Raw genomic sequence first — 18272 nt, 5'->3', positions numbered from 1 at the left:
GGAGATAAGAGGTGTTCGGCTTATGCAAAAATAATGAACCGCTACCAGAAACTCTTCGTTTTACATGACAAGTTGCTGATAAAGGGCAAGTCGTCTCCTAACTTCCTGTGCGTGATACTTCGAGAGCAGGCACGTATTTCTCAGTCAGCTGACATCCACGTTGCTTCCTGAGGTGATGCTGTCAGATGCGTGCTTGTTGTTTAGTGGGTCCAGCATCTTCAGGGCATCTTTTTCTTTCTGTTGGCCTTGCTCTTCATAACAGTGGGGTTTTTCTTTCTTTCTCCGTCTTAGTATCCCACCTTTAGTAGCTCTGCAACGTAGGAGGCTTGTGGCTAGAAAAGATGCTGCTGCAGCTAGTGGTTTGTTTATCAAGGTTAAAGGTTCTACAATACGAGTTACCCTTCATGCAAAGTGGACTAGGTTATGCTATGTTGCATGATGTTCTTCTCCAGCTTAGACTTGAACTCCGGACATATATAAGTATGAATGCACGACTTCAGAACTCGCCTTTGTGTGTGTGTGCGTGGTATTTGTAAATGTATAAAGTGTGAGTGGGTTAATGAATTCAGTAGCAGTTTAGATCATGTTACTTGAAATGCACAAAGAAGAAGACTCCTAGAGTTTTATGACCAGGCCACACTGAGTCATATGCTTATGATTTAACAAAAAAAAAAAAAATCAGTGGAAAGTTTTGACAAATCCTAAAACAGATTAATTTGTTCAACTTTAATTAGCTCAAGTTAAAGTTCAGCTAATTAATGTCATTTTTCTTTTCTAATTAGAGACTGCTAGTTTTGTTTATTCTGTCACTTTTATCACCCAAGGGAAAGGGAACACAGTGAAAATTACAGGGATTTATAGAACGACTGTTTGCTTATTGTGACAATTAAAACAAACCTCAGTTAAAAAGAATAGAAGCTTGCATTTCTGGAGCACTTTACACGAGATGGTAAAAGGGGGAAACAAAACCTTGTCCTTCATTGGTACATGCACTGACCTCATGTACATGAACCTCCAACAGTAAATAGACACTGTAAGTCAATAAATTGTGCAATCTTTCTGCTTGCTACTTAAATGTCCTTCTTATTTTTCAAGTGTTTTTAACCTGATAATCCGACTAGATTTCAAAGAAGGGATGGATTTTGTTAAAACAATAAAGCCCTGCAGAATGAGAGAATATTACACAATGATGATCATAGCATGAACTGTTTTATAGGTGTGACGGCATCAGGCTCATTTCAGTCATTTAAAAACGGTGGGTGGGGGGGGGAGTCATGCTTATGTTCTTTTTTTAACTTGCTGCCAAATGGTGATGATGATCTACAGCTCAGATTGCTATCATTTCTGCTCACCGCAGGGTCAGAGCCTGAAACTAAGCTTTAAAACTCTGCTTAGGGGCTATATAGTTTTATCAATTTTCATTACCATGTCAAATCTGGTTTCTAATGTGGCAGGTAAGGGACCGCCTGCTTTGTATTTCAAGCATGTAAGCAGGGCTCTAGCCTTGCAGAGAGATGAGCGTGTCAGCTCCATCTCAGACACAGCTTGGGATTTTTAGGCTTCACCGAGCCCTAGACGTGTCTCAAACACCTGTCCCGCTGATGAAAGTTGCACATAAATTATTTTACATATAGGATCGCTGCTGTGTGAAGGTTAATTCTTGATAAGCCCCTGGTGTTCTAAGGCCCAGAGTCCAAACACCGTATCATGAACGCAGGCACAGAAATCAGGAGCTTTCTCAGGCTGTGGTGTCACGCTGTGTCCCAGTACTAAGAATTTAGCTGGCTTATCAGAAAGAGACCTATGACCACAGAGGCTGATGCTTTAGATTTCACTGTGATGTCATTGCTCAAGGCTGCTCAGGCTGTGGTTTGTTGAACTGTGGTTCAAGACAGATACTGTGCACAGTTGAAATGACTCCAGTAGATTTTGCAGGTCTGCCATTCTAATTAGTTATTCTGTGGTTGCAGGCAGCTCTCATTTTATCAGGATGCTAGTTTCAGATTGATTGTGAAAACAGCCGTTGATATTGCACGCAGGTTACAGCCCCAGTGAGCAGTGCCGTGTTGATATCGTTCATTATTTACTCTTCCTGTTGCGCAAGTCTGTAGGAAGTGCTGCTAGGATTTTGCAGCTCTGGGCCCTATGCATCTCTTAAATTGGATCAAATGAAAGTAGGGAGTATTGGGAATGCTCCTTAGTACTGCACAGATTTGCGTATGTCATCAGAACTCTTCTCAAAGTAAAAGGAATAATTCTCAGTTTTCTGCTTGTGATGGTGATGTAATATATTTACAGAAAAGCTAATTATTGACTTTGAAGGGATGACTATGAATGCAGATGCTCTGACTGGGGGAAATGTAAAGGAGGAGTTAAAGCTGGAAAAGGGGATAACATGCACACTTGGTTGGTTAATAAGAATTATTAGAAGAAAGGCTAGAGAAGATTTGGAACACTGCCTGTTGTTTTAAATTAAATTGATGTTTTATGTACCTTCTTTGAAAGTGGCTTCGGAAGCATTTATTGTCTTTGCCTGAGGGTCGACAAAGATGTGAGTTAAACAGAGGAATTTTGCTTTCATCAATCAACTTCTGAGCAAATGTTCAGGTCTCTCTTTAGCCCCATTAATGCTTCACTAGAAGAACGTTAATGACATTAGTTGAAAGTCACCTTGCTCCTGGCCTGTATGGAAGCCCCTTTTTTATGTGAGCGAAGATAAAAAGCAGAAAAGCTTATTCTTGTCTTTCTCCAGGCTATTGCAGACTTTCTTGACACTTCTGTGCTTCAGCTGTCACCATCAGTCATACACAACACAACAGACCTTAACACTCACTCTAAATTTAGATGTCCAATTGTATAACAGTGAGTGTGTGAAAAGGGTGCAGAGTTCAGCTCATCTGTGGAGAGAATTTCAAGACGTGCTTTGTAATCAGACGGAAAATATTAAACTGGGACTTTGATTTGGTTAAGATATCAAAATAACACCACTTTTATAGTCCCCGAATCCATGGCTTAAAGGAACACGACACATGAGATGCCACAAAGTTGCTGCAGAGAATTTTTAATCAGACAAAAAATATTTACTTGCAAAAATCAAACGCAATTAAAGAAGATGGAAGCACCAGCTCGGGGGGGGGGATAAAAGGGAAGACCTTGAACCAGCAATGCATTGGACTGTTAGGGTTAGACTTTACCCCTAAATTAATAACAAAAAGCAAAACTAATGAAATCTAGACTGAAAGCAAGACTGTCCATAATTCCCATCTGAACTAATAATTAATAAACAAAATTAATAAAAGGCAGCTTAAGCAAAATCCATTGCTAGCGCAGGAGAGGTGTCTTCCCACTTCTTAAATGTGCCAGTTAATTGAGGCGTGTGGAACTTCTTCAGCCTTAAGTGTTGAATTACAGGGTTGCATTAACCATTATTCAACACCACTAAGACTCTTGTCTTTTCTTCTGTCTTCAGCATTAGAGGACTGTAAAAACGACATCCAACGCATTATTACCAACCTACTTTTCAGTGGTGTATCACCTCATCAGTGCGATCTTGCAACAGGACTGCACCAGAATGCCAGTGAAAATAATGGCACAGCACACATGGGTGTGCAACTCAGGAGGGCTTTAATGCTCTCAAACAGAGGAATAAGTGAGTGGAGTGAGTGGAGCAGCAACAGAAGTTCTTAAAGAAACTTCAGTTAGAGCTACCATCCTCCAAAAAGGACTAAATCTTACTCTTGGAGGAGGCCACTAGAAACATCTTGATTGCCTTTTGTGTTTATTTTTCTAAGATGTACCACTGTTGCTTGACTCAACCAGCCGTCAGCCCTCAGCCACCCAGCATGCTTATTCTACAACATTAGGTACATAACAGTATCATTTTAGGTACGCTTTGCATTCATGCCAAAAATGTGTTGCTCATTCTTTGAAATGTGGCAGGTGTTTGGAACACATGAAAGGGCATGACTGTATACTGCATGAAAGCATTTTGTTTCACAAATGTAGATATACCTCACTTTGGGAGTCACTTGCGCATGGAATAGACTTTCAGGATGTCTGGCCTGGTCACAAAAGCTGCAAAGCCAATTCAACACTGTCTGCATGTTCTTCCATTTTAAGGACGAGGGTAACAGTTTAACTTTTGTGACACAACTGGCCACCTATACAGAAACAGCCACACCCACTCAGAGTTATCAGCCAGGAGACGAGATGAATGCTGTGACATTCATGCAGGAGGAGTGTGTCCGGCATGAATGTCATGTTGCAGATATGAGTTTGGGTTGTCACATCAGAAAATAAAGAACTGAACTGATACATGATTAGTCCTTCTTAGAATTAGAATTAGAATTCAACTTTATTGTCATTGCACATGCACAGGTACAGGGCAACAAAATGCAGTTTGCATCCATCCAGAAGTGCTTTAGTGATATAGATATATTACAATATATATTAGCAATAGTATAGATATGTAAGTATATTACAGAAATGGGTCTATTATGGTATGTTATAATGTACACGGTATGAAGTATGTTGTGAATATTCTATAACTATAAGTATGTACAGGCTGTAGTGAGTACAAGCTATGTACAGGCTATGAACAGGATATAAATATGAAAAACTACAGAATATGAAATAAATAACTACAGAATCTGAAATATACAGCTATACAGAAATGGGAACTATGCAAGTTGTAAACGGTTGTAGGATTAAAAATTATTGAATGTACAGAATGATTATTTACACAGAGCTATACAGTAGTGCAGTTAAGATAAGTGAGGGTGTAGATAGTTTCTACAGAGGCTATATAAAGTGCTAGTGGTTGTGAGTGGTGGTTCAGTCCATGTTATTATTGTGTGTTTGAGGGTACAGTTGTCCATTGTGGGTGTGTGTATGTTCAGTCCGTGTGTTAACGTGGGTCAGATGTCAGGAGGCAGAGTTCAGGAGTCTGACAGCTGTGGGGAAGAAGCTGTTCCGGTACCTGGTGGTCTTAGTCCGGAGGCTCCTGTAGCGCCTCCAAGAGGGCAGGAGGGTGAAGAGTCCATGTGATGGGTGACTGGGGTCTTTGATGATTTTCCCAGCCCTTTTCAGACACCGCTTCCTGTAGATGTCTTTTATGGCAGGAAGTGGTGCTCCGGCGATGCGCTGGGCAGTTTTCACGACCCTCTGCAACGCCTTCCGGTCCGAGGCAGAGCAGTTCCCATACCAGACTGTTATACAGTTGGTCAGGATGCTCTCGATGGTGCAACGATAGAAGTTCACCAGGATGCCTGAGGACAGGTGGTTCTTCCTCAGAGTCCTCAAGAAGAAGAGGCGCTGGTGAGCCTTCTTGACCAGCTTGGCGCAGTTGGTCATCCAGGTGAGATCCTCGGAGATGTGGACTCCCAGGAACTTGAAGCTGCTCACACGCTCCACAGCCGTCCCCTTAATGTGGATGAGTGGATGTGGGTCAGCATTCCTCCTGTAGTCCATGATGAGCTCCTTGGTCTTCTCGGTGTTAAGCAGCAGGTTGTTTCTGTCGCACCACTCAGCCAGACGATCCACCTCCTCCCTGTAGGCGGCCTCATGCATGCATCTTCACCAACCCTCTTTAAAGGATTGACCCGTATTTTAGTTACAGTAGCTATTATCTCTTTTGAGACGGTAAAACTTACCTCAGGGAAACAAACACACAACAAAAATCTAAAAATAATAATAATGATAATAATAAATTAAACATGGTTAATGATTCACTGTCTGATCTAAAGACACCTGTATTCACTGGGATTTGATCGGATGTGTACTACAAGTTTCAAGCAGTCCACCTCCTCACTACTAAAGTCCAGAAATGCAGGAAAACTACATGGTTGCAGCAAAGGAAATGTCAACACCCGATTACGACACAGCAAAAGTGCAGCAGAGGACAACATCAAGGCAGCTTTACTATTTTTGACAAGAGTTTGAATCAGACACAGTCTTCTCTCGGTAATGATATGCTTTTAACTTATTCACGTGACATTGTCTGCTTCAACACAGCTAATCCGATGTGGTGATAATCTAAATCCGTTCACAGCATAGGGCCTGCTGTAACACCCATGCAGACTGGAAAAGAATTGGGCAAGAAAACTGACACTTTATCTGCTGTTTCAAATTGTCTGGCTTTGGCGCTTTTTTTTTTTTTTTTTGTCAGTCCAACCTTTCATCATCATCTGTGCTGTAGACACATTTTTCTTTCCCAACTTGCGCACCTGGTGAAGTTCAGAACAGCAACGACGTGATTAAGAATACTTTGTGGTTCTTTGTAGCAGTTTGAGAGGCCGCACATGCATACTGGATTCAAGCCAAGCAACTCCTGAACCACTTCCTTCGTGCCAGAAATGCGAAGATGACTGTCTTCAGTAATCTGAACATGACCTGAGCTACAGTATAATGTTCCATTCATTCATTCTTGCATGGACACATACAGCAGTGTCCAGCAGTGATGCCATATTTACAAAAATAATCAGATGCTTTTTTTGCAACCTCGTCCTCGGGCACAGCAAGGTCATACGAGGAGGCAATGGAAGAATCACGATTCTGCTCTGTCATGAGATGTAGTGACAAATGCACATCGCCGAGGCCTTCACTTTGGCCATCAGGCTCTTTAACAGATGATTCAGAGAACTATTTCCATCTACTCCATCATGATTGGGGAGACAGAGAGAAGAGAGGAGAACAAATAATTTATCCTTAGTTTCAGAATTTTTCTACACGCACAATCAGGCTCAGCCATGAAACTACATGAACACATGATTCCAATTATAATCCAATTATTGTAGTTAGTAGATTCATTAAGGACATTCCATAAGGTCAATTTGATATATATAATGAAGACTAGGTAAAGTCTGCTGGTTATCATTATTATGTTTCTGGTCAACACCAGAAAGAAAATTCTGCATTGTTATGCTTTTATAATTAGAGCTTTGAGGCAAGATAAAGGTTTGTGCAATGTCTAATCAAGTGAAGGTGACCCTCACATGTACTTTGAGTTAACTGCTCATTAGCACAACAAAACACAAAAATAGATGGTTGTGTGGTCGACATTAGACCTTGTAACATTAACAAATTAGCATTGTCACTGTGAGCACTGTGAAACTGTGTTGATTTCTGTCAGATAAAGTAAAACGTACTGATTGTGCTCACCGTAGTGCGTTTTCCAAGGCAAGAAAAACCCTACTACCAAAGCATGTTGTTTTAAGCTGTCTTGTTTAAATGCTTTATTAATTTCTTACTTACTTTAACTGCTAAGATATTTCTTTGAACTTGGTTCATTTTCTTAATTTCAAAATTAACTGTCATTGTACAGTTGCACTGAAAAAATGGCGTTTGACACTAGAATCAAAAGAAAGGTGCCATGGTAAAGTATAAGTGTGTTAAGATGAACAACAGCTCCTTGAAAAAGGTTTTCAACCAAGCCCAAGTTTTGTAACTTAATATAAATGTGACAAAATCTCCAAAGAGACCCTCCTGCCCAGCTCCCAAGAGAGAAATTCTAGTTGGCATCCATTCCTGCTGCTGGGCATGGGAAGAGCTTGACTATTCAACTTTTCTTTATGGTCTTTTTGTCTTCGGATTATCCAATCTCGACGTCATGCTGCTCTGCTTTTTTGCCCACTCCACTTCAGTCTCCTGCAGAGTTTGTTTCTTTTGTGGCCCAGAGGAGGGAAGATCTTCTCCCACTGGAGATGATCGATTCTCCACTGCTTCTCTGTGTGCTTCAGAGTTGAAGTCAAGTTTTTCCAGCTGTTTCTGAGCCCCATTTCTCGTATTCAGGAGAGTGTCTCCAGCTGGTCTGCTTTCTTGGACGATATTTGAGCCTCAGATTTCTCAATGGTGAGCTCTTTTCTGGCTTACCTTCTCAAGCACCTGCTAAACCCTAACTCTGATTTTCAATAGAGCTGTTGCCAGCTCATTAGCTTCCTTTTGTGCCTTCTGGACTTTGGTCTTGCTTTCAGCAGAGCTTTATCCAAAGGTCTACGTTTTCCCTCTTGTCCTCATGGTCTCAGCATGTAACTTTGAGAAAAAGAGCAAATATTTTTACTTTATTTTTACTGTTTGAAATCACAGCCTTGCATAAAGGAAGTGGTACCTCAGTGTATTTGAGGGACACATAAAATTAATGCCATACAGTAGTTTTATGACTTCATAAGCACAAAGTTCTGTCCATGTGTAGCGAGACCTTATTTAATTAATGATACTATTAAGTGTTTATTGGCGTCGGTTGCTGTACTTTGGTACTTGGGGTAATTACCAATAAAGTGTAAAACACCCATGTGCACAATAATGTTAAAAAAAAGCCTGAAAAGGAAAATGCAGATTTTTAGTATTGAATAGAAACTACCAAAACATAAACCAAGAGGACTTGACACCACATGGGATTTAAGTAAAAGCTTGGCTGTTTATTTTGACAAGCTTTTGTAGCCTAGAAGACCCTGGAGGGCTGTGATCACCATCCAAGTCAACTGATTGTCAGCAACATTATGTCAGTACCACCTCCCAAGACAGTGAGAGTGAGAACATAACTCTAAAACATTACATTTGATTTACAGAAATGTATTAAACATAAGGTTCTGACTGATCTTTTCTTTGTGTCCGGAGTCATTATTAGGTATGGATGATTGATGAAGTTATGGATTAATACCTAGAACTCACTTTGGTTGTGACCAGTTAGTACTCTAAAGTTGCAGGCAATTTAATAAAGCCAATGAAGACTACTACAAGACTACTAGGTACAGATGCCTGCTGTTAATTAAACCATGTATATCCCACAGATATGCATATATCATATATTCTAAATTAATCCATATTTGCTCATCTTGTACAAAAATAACATCATTCTTATGGTGTCCTTATGCAGTTGTACATAGCAACAACATAGTTACTTTCTAAACAAACATTGATGAATGAATATTCTGTCTTTGCAGTTTAAACCAAACTTATAGCCTTTAAGGAATATTTGGCCAACTTGATATTTTAAGTGAAAATGTGTTTTCTGTCTAAAACTGTCAGTTATCTGACACGGGGATGAGAATTTTGTTGTATGAAGTGGTGTTGCAGTAAGTGTGATCTCTCAATTGTGCCACAGGATATTTTTCTTTTCCAATATCTTTGTAGATAGAGAAGTTATCTAAACCAAAAGATAAGAGATCCAGGACAGAAATCTGTTCTTCACATCTATAATCTCCCACTGCTCTATTACCACTGAATGGGAGACGGGACAAAACACTTTTGTAATTTCAAGCAACAGGGATTAGTAGTGTCTCTAGTGGTTTGCTACCTCAAAATGAGCAGCGGTGTATCTCTCGGAAACTGAAATATTGCTTTGCACTATAGAGAAGCCTATTATAAAATTCAGCCATGTACCAGAGGTCTGTCTCATCTCTCTTAGTCCATAATCAATATTTTTGTATTGATAATGGACCCCAGCATTATGTAAAAGGAGTGGATTAGTAAACAGTGTTCTTTCATATCATACTTTAAGCTTCACTAAATATTATATAGAATTTGTTAGTTTGGGCATATTAACAGTGTACAGCTTCTTTCCACTGTGGTCAAAGGGCTAAGAACGGCATTATTTGGGTTCATGGCTCTTAATATGCAAAGAGATCAAGTACTAATAAGATATATCACATTGCATAATGATTATATTTTTTAACCTCCTAAGACCCGAACTCTTCCTTGGCATGCATTTTTAATTTCTCTGTGATATTTGGGCATATTGGGACCTGATGAATGTAAAAACGAAGAACTACCCGATTTTTTTTTTTTTTTTTTTTTTTTTTTTACCTAATTTTTGTTTCTAAGAAAAATGAGAGCCACATATGAGATATTCATTTAAAATTTCGATAGAACAGTTGCAGTATAATGTCCTCGTAAGTGGATATCAGGCCCTTGTAGAGCAAGATTGAGTATTTTGGTCTAAATAACCCAAAATGTGATGTCCGCATATGTGGACGCCAGGTCCTAGGAGGTTAAACATCTGACTACAATTGAAAATATAAAATACACACATATTTTCATTGTCTGACAAATAATCTAGTTTTCAGGGAATGTAAGAAGGAAGAGAGAAGTTGTGGGGAGACCGCTAGTTTTGCAGTCATGATTCTGATCTGCTAGCTTCAGGACTTCATGGCTAACAGTGAAGAAAAGTGGGTGGAGATGGTAGAATGTTTCGCAGACAAATTTTGACTATGGATACCATGTGCAGTCCAGTACTGTAGTAATCTGTAGAATTTGCAACTAATGTAAAACATTTGGATATTTATGGAAATATAAAGCCAGTGTGAGGATTGAGGTGAGGAGAGTTAACAACTTAATCCAAACTCAATTTTTAGATAAATGCACAGGGCGGAAAGGAGTGATATACTGCATGTGTTTGATTTATATTTGATAAGAGTAACATTTGTTTTTGCTGTACCTTTAACCCATCCAACCAAACTCACTATCTTTTATCTGAAGTAGAACCAATGTAAAAGATGACTGCATTCATACACTACTGGATTTTGGCTCTTGAGTCCCTCTGCTCCAACCTCCTTGAACCCATTAGTAATGATAACAGACATGACTTTCATGCCTTCTAATACTGTGGCACTGAAGCACTGCCACAGTGTGAATCCATCCTTTGTCCATTTTCTCAGTATATTCTTGAAACTGTGACAAAATGGCAAAGGAAGCATGTGGCAGCGTTCGTTGGACTTAAAAGGTTTACATTTGGCAACCACTGTCTGTACCCACTATGCTCAACACAGGGAGCAGCTGCTGAGAAATGGCGCTGTTACTTCAGCCCATCATCACTAGCCCCAGGGCATTCATAGGCCAGTCTGAGCTTGGCTTCAGGGCTATAGGGGAGGGAGTGCACTTAACTCTGCTGGTTGCAAGAGGCTTTCTTTACCGGGAGGGGATCTGATATGGACACCGGCTTGGCTGCTGGAACTTAAGTGAGATAAATTGCAAAGTAGTTAGTCTGTCCTTTGCAGTTGAAGGTAACGGACAGGTTTATCTCTCAGGATATGTCTGTAGTCACACATTCTTGATGCTATGAGGCAGGTTTGCATCCTGAGGGTAGACCTTGGAACCTTGTGAGCACAGAAATATTATGAGCCGCTGAATGTGCTTGTTTTTTGGGTCCCTCCCCCAAATATATCTTCTATGGACGACTTTCATATGCATATCGATACATGCATGAAGTGCATAAGAGAATGTTTTAACAGTTATGATGTATGATCTAGCGTAGAGCAACACAAATGAATGGTGAAACCTTCTGACTGTGATTGTTTTTAGAAGAATTTTTGAACATCGACAGAGTACAGCAGAGGGACTTCATTTTCTCATACCTGAATCAGAATCAGAACACTTTATCAATCCCTAAGGAAATTATGTATGATTTTGATTTTATAATTTGGTGCTTAGCGATGATTTTTTTTGTGTGTGTTTACATGCCCTTGCTCTTGTGTTGCTCTACTTACAAGTAAATAATTGAATCAATGTAATTTCAAATGATCTTTTACTTTATATAACTTGGAAAATGTTTATAAAATAATATATGATATTCTGTTTGTTTTGTTTTTATTTATATGTAAATTATGACACTAGAATGAAATAGAAAGCCTTTGTATGGTACCTTTCAAAATACAATTAGCAGAAATTAGGAGAGCTACTCATGGTTAGTGCACAGTTACACAGCTAGCTAAAAAAATAATTAGATAAATATATACACGAATACACAGTTAAATAAAAAATAATAACTGCACAGTGATGAATTTCGCAAGAATGATTTTATTGCATATTTTAAAAGTTACACAACGGTAATTCTTCCACTTACAGAGATTAAACATTAATAAAAATGAAAAATCTTTTAAAAGAAAACCCAAATGAGATAAATGGGTAAGTTTTTAAAGAATTAACCTCAGATTTATTATAAATCCACAGCTGATTCGATCCAGAGAAAGTTAGTGTGGAGAAAAAAAGGGAACATGCCCGCTGAAGTAGAAGCAGAGGAGACAGCTTGATGCAATGGGAGGAAAAATCAGTTGCAAGTTATTCTGTGCAGAATTCCTGAAATCTATTCAGCATAATATACTGTATAATATCAGATATAATCATCAAATGGTACATTAACTGGAGGACTTTCATTCATGCATGTTTTTATGTGTTCTCTGTGCTTTGAAGGTATGAGTTGCTACAGAAGCAACTTTTCCTGCTGGAAGAGGCTGAGGGAGGCTTTGACCAGTTCACACGCAGTTATAATACCTTCGGTGTGCAGCGAAGGCCTGACAACAGCCTGTATTTTAAAGAATGGGCTCCAGCTGCAGAAGCCCTCTTCCTTACAGGCGACTTCAGTAAGTAGCTTGAGAAGAACCGTCTGTTCTGTCTGTGACACCAGGGTGCTGTGCATGTGATATCCGAGTTTGTTTCCTTTAAGCTTAGTGAACTTTCTTGCTGTGTATAATTCTTGACACAATGTGGATGTGGACACCCTTAAGGTGGAAAGTTGTCACTGTCACTTTAATGCTATTTCTTTTTCAGTGCTTCATGTGTGCTGGGGAATCTGCTTTACTCCCAGCAGAAATCCTCATTATCCTTAAAATAAAAAACATAGGTGAAGCTGGTAAATTTCTACAGTAGCAATCATTTTCTAAATAACATTAAAATACAGAAAATGCAAATTAATTTGAAGCTGCATAAACAGTTTGACACCCCCTCCCCCCAAAAGAGAAGAGATTTCAGTGCAGAGTGAAAGGTTGCATGTCTCCATAGTGCATTAAATAAAAAATTTGACATTTTTGCGCTCCTGAACACAAAAGGGCAAGAAATTAAGAAAACACAGTGTGCCGTGTTTCAACAGTATCATCACTTTTGAACAGCCGACATGGGAGTTGGAAATGTGGAAGATATTGATTACACAGGATAAACTTGCATACTGAAGGGTAGCTTTTGAATGTTGGGAGTGTTTGTTAATATTTTAGCAGCTAGTTATTTCATCATCGCTTGCAAAGTTGTTGAGAGTGCAACCTCTGTGTTTGCACTGAAATCTCTATTCCCTCTGGTCCCAACTTTGGAAGTAATTTAATGGACTTTCGGATTTTATTTTTAGTTAATGGATGTAGTGGGAAAATAGAGCAACATTGTTTCGTTGTATCATCCTTAAGATGATTGACTGAGACAAGCTCTCGTCTCTCAAGTGTTTTTCACAACCATTATTTTTATTATTAGTAATATTATTATTATTATTGGTCCCTGTCTCTCCCCCAATCAATCCTTTGATTTTTCTGAAAATCGACAGTGCCCCTTATAATCCCGTGTGCCTTATGTATGAATTCTGGTTGTGTTTACTGACCTTGAAACGATTTTATGTGGTACACGGCGCTCGAAAATCTGTCAAATGTTTTAGTACGACTTTGCTAAGCTACGAAGCCGCACCGCTTGATGGATTGTCGGAGCATTACGGCTATCGTAGGCAGGAGCCTCGCAGAGTGATACGTACTGTGCTTCAACATAATATTACCTTATTGTGTGTGTGTATTAGGGCTGCCACGATTTGTCGACTAGTCACGATTACGTCGACTATCAAAATCGTCGACGACTGATTTAATAGTCGACGCGTCGTTTGAAGCTTTGTAAGATCCCAAAAGACGCAGGAATAAGTAGCAGGATTTAAGAGTGTAATAACGGACTGAAACAGAAGATGGCAGCACTGCATGTACAAGGATGCCAGCTGCCGTTAAACCCCGAAGAAGAAGAAGAAGAAGAAGCAGCTGTGTCCCAGAATTCATAGCCCAGCTTAGTTTCCAACAATGGCGGCAGCTAGTTAGTTTTAATATTACTCTTATTATTCTTTCTGGGTCACAAAATAAACGTTTAACATATTTTCAGCCGAGAATGTAGCTGTGTAAACCTCAAATATCGGCTCAGTTTATCAGGACACCACATATTTTCAAAAGCGCTCCGACGTTTTCGGAGACGTCTGTTACCCACTAGCTCGATAGCTAGCTGGGGGCTAGGTCACTAGCGCGGTGAGAACACCGGACTCCCGGCAAATTGTTTTCAAACCCACCGCCGTCTTTCGCTACTCAGGTTAAATATATGAGTCACTTAGATAAATTAAAAATGTTGTTGTTTGGCTTTTTTTTTTTTTTGTATTTTATTTGTTCCTGAGTAAATCGGTTTGTCTGAGATTAAAGTTGTAGTTTTTACACAGCTGAATAAACGTCAAGCAGACAGCTGATTATCAGAAGTGTGAGATGCTGGAGAATATACTCCGTTGTCCTGTAATATTTAAGATAGCAAGGAGTTTATTAAACTTCACCGAAACAATCTGCAAATTTCATTAAAATTTAATAAACTATCATCTTGTCTTTATTTTTAGTTAGCACCTTAAAAGCTTAAAGCTGTAAGCTAATGATAGTTATATAAGAGCAGATGCTGCTGGTGCAATAAGCTGTAGTTTTACGTCCAGTGGATGATGATCTGATTAGTCGACTAATCGCATAAATAATCGGTGACTAGTCGACTATCAAAATAATCGTTTGTGGCAGCCCTAGTGTGTATAACCTCTTTTTAAGTTTTGTGGATATTATACAGGGAGTGCAGAATTATTAGGCAAGTTGTATTTTTGAGGAATAATTTTATTATTGAACAACAACCATGTTCTCAATGAACCCAAATAACTCATTAATATCAAAGCTGAATGTTTTTGGAAGTAGTTTTTAGTTTGTTTTAAGTTTTAGCTATTTTAGGGGGATATCTGTGTGTGCAGGTGACTATTACTGTGCATAATTATTAGGCAACTTAACAAAAAACAAATATATACCCATTTCAATTATTTATTTTTACCAGTGACACCAATATAACATCTCCACATTCACAAATATACACTTCTGACATTCAAAAACAAAACAAAAACAAATCAGCGACCAATATAGCCACCTTTCTTTGCAAGGACACTCAAAAGCCTGCCATCCATGGATTCTGTCAGTGTTTTGATCTGTTCACCATCAACATTGCGTGCAGCAGCAACCACAGCCTCCCAGACACTGTTCAGAGAGGTGTACTGTTTTCCCTCCTTGTAAATCTCACATTTGATGATGGACCACAGGTTCTCAATGGGGTTCAGATCAGGTGAACAAGGAGGCCATGTCATTAGTTTTTCTTCTTTTATACCCTTTCTTGCCAGCCACGCTGTGGAGTACTTGGACGCGTGTGATGGAGCATTGTCCTGCATGAAAATCATGTTTTTCTTGAAGGATGCAGACTTCTTCCTGTACCACTGCTTGAAGAAGGTGTCTTCCAGAAACTGGCAGTAGGACTGGGAGTTGAGCTTGACTCAATCCTCAACCCGGAAAGGCCCCACAAGCTCATCTTTGATGATACCAGCCCAAACCAGTACTCCACCTCCACCTTGCTGGCGTCTGAGTCGGACTGGAGCTCTCTGCCCTTTACCAATCCAGCCACGGGCCCATCCATCTGGCCCATCAAGACTCACTCTCATTTCATCAGTCCAGTCATTAGACCACACCCCTTCTCATTACAGAGACGCACATCACCTAATATGCTTAATTGGTAGTAGGCTTTCGAGCCTATACAGCTTGGAGTAAGACAACATGCATGAAGAGGATGATGTGGACAAAATACTCATTTGCCTAATAATTCTGCACTCCCTGTACATGGTTATGCTGAGGATGTGTCGGCCAATTTCCACTGGAAATGCCTTTTGGTTAAACTGTCAGCAAGGAATTTACATTCGCACTGTTACGTTTTTATACAACTTTAATGCAGAAAAAAAACAGCTGCTTGTTTAAGTGAAAATACATTGATGTTTTTTTTTTTTTTTAACGAATATAATTGTGGAGTTGTAAAGTATTTTGTCTAGTGTCAATTATATCGTCAGTTACATCATTATCACAAATTTTCAAATGTATATCGCGATAAATATTTTTGGGCATATCGCCCTGCTCTACTCTTAGTTCTGTCTCTGCCACCCCCTCTTTCCATAGTTCCTCTGTTCCGTTTCCTTCTTTAATTATCTTCCCAGGACCTTGGGCAGCAGCCCAATTCCAACATTCAATTCTGTGAGAGATTACATTTTGACACGGCTCAGTTATATTATTTGATTTCAGTTTCATAGTAAATGTGGAAACACCCCAGTAGCCCTAGTCATGAATATGGTGCAGGTTGGGTGCATAATGCACTGTTTTTTTTTGTTTTGTTTTTTTTCAGAGGAGTTTAAGAAAAGCGAGATAAATAAATTGTTAAAAAAATATGACTTGGCCTCCCTGTGGAAAGTGTTGCTGCAGTATCCGGTCACTTCTCGAGCATCTCTTTTGATTTGTTCTCTATCCTGCAACTGTTATTGCTCATGAATAACAAGAAGATGTGGGTTTACAGAATAAAACATCCTAAAATGACATGCCGAGGTGGTCACTTTTCAATAAATGTTTTGTGTCCTAATGTGTTCCTCAGTCAGTGGCAGTTGTGAGTGTGGAATCGGCACATTATGAATATGCCTTTTTGTTGTTGTCTCAGAGATAAAATTCAGTGAGCAGTGAAGTGGTGTTTTATCAGTTTTTCTTTTAGATGACTGAGCCTGCTGCTTTTACTCGGTGTCGCAAAAGTCACAAGATACTGGAGAACAGTGCTGGGGAAAAAAAACAAAACAAAAAAGGGAGGGAGGAGGGAAAAAAAAGCACAACGAGGAATTATGTAAGAGAGTTTGGAGGGCGGGGTGGGAGTGGGGGGGATAAATTGTGCAAAGACAGATTGTACAAGTCAGAGAAATAAAGTGGTGTTTGGACCACAGGGGGGGATATTGAAATGGAACAAAAGCCACAGTGATGACTACAACTACAAGCTGTTGTTAGCACAAGGCAAAGTGGCAACACACTGCAGTAATAAGGAAGACTGAAACTGCTAATTGTTATATTTACTATTAAAATTAATGAAACACCCTGTGGTCTGACTAAAATTTCTCATTGTGCCTCCTAGTGGTTAAATAAAGCACAGACATATAGGACACATGGATTTTCAGTGTCTTTCTTCTGTAGAATGAAAAGTCTGCTATAAGATGCTGTTTTCACAAAAGCGATAATAACAATAATAATTTTAAAAAGACCACAAGCAAAATGGAAGCGAGATAGCGGTATAACATGCAGCGAAAATAATTTGATATGTGTGTACAGTATGTTTACTATTTGGCTACTGAAGTGTCCAGTACTCAAATTGCAATACCATCCCAAAGAGCCACCCCTCATTTCTTCACATTTTTAAGGAAAAGGGGAAATGGGTACAGCAGATTATTGAAATATTATGCAAATATACATGGAAATTTAGTATGTAATGCAAAACCAGAGGTCGTACAATTCTAACAAGCTTGAAAATCAATATTTGGTTTGACCACTTTTATTCTTCAGCACAGGCTGAGCTTTCTTAGGCAAGCTTTCTTGTCATTTCTTTAAGGAGTCTTCAGGAACTCACTACACCAGCTCCTTCTTTGGATGTTGGCTTCCTTTTGTTCTGTTCTCCATCAAGAGGATCCCACACTGCTTCAGTAGTTGAGGCCATCTCATGTCTGTTGGTGTCTCTGTTCGGCTCCACTTTCGTGTTGCCTGTGTGTGTGGTGTCATTGTTCATTGACCACAATTTGAAGCAAAAAGTTCACATTTCCAGTCAAGTCCAGTTCTTGTGTAATTTGTCCCACTTCAGCCTCTTCTCTGGGTTTCCCTAAGAATGGCTTCTTGACAGCCACTCTTCCACTGAGACTATTTGTGATGATAGATCAGTTGAAAGGCCACTTGCATCTCTCTGGTTTTTTGTGTCAGGTCTTTGCTGTGTTTTATCCTATTTTGTAAGGACATGACTTTCAGATATTGCTCACCAGTCATAGATAGGATTTTAGGCCTGCCACTTCTTGTGTTGCCCTCTGCTTTTCTTGTTTTTGGTTGTATGTGCATGTGTGGGTGTCATTTTTTTTCTGTCTGTAAACAGGAGGGCCTGAAAATTTTTGAACGATTTATTGGTTGAATAAAGCTTATAACCTTATAATTAGAAACTATGAGTCTTACAAATAATGGTATGCGTTATCAACCAATGCAAAGTACCGTATACAGATTAAATGTGTCACATTTGACGTTTGACCTGTCCTCAAGGTCAATAGAATGATCTTGAGGTAAAAGTGATAATAATGCTATATGTGAAACTATGACATGTTGGAATTCTTAATGTCACATTACTTTGGACCTCTAACCTCTTCTTCAGGCTCAAAT

General features: G+C 39.3%; 1 protein-coding gene across 1 annotated transcript in view; it reads left to right on the top strand.

Annotated features, from left to right (window-relative positions):
• The window catches only part of gbe1b (glucan (1,4-alpha-), branching enzyme 1b), a 102705-nt gene that overhangs the window by 1583 nt on the left and 82850 nt on the right, over positions 1-18272 (top strand). Inside the window, exon 2 of the mRNA XM_026193026.1 lies at positions 12184-12353. Within this exon, the coding sequence (XP_026048811.1) occupies positions 12184-12353 (170 nt within the window). The remainder of the gene's footprint in view (positions 1-12183; positions 12354-18272) is intronic.

This window comes from Astatotilapia calliptera, chromosome 14, assembly GCF_900246225.1.
Source record: "Astatotilapia calliptera chromosome 14, fAstCal1.2, whole genome shotgun sequence".
Classification (NCBI taxonomy): Eukaryota; Metazoa; Chordata; class Actinopteri; order Cichliformes; family Cichlidae; genus Astatotilapia; species Astatotilapia calliptera.
This window is presented reverse-complemented; position numbering and strand designations above follow the sequence as displayed.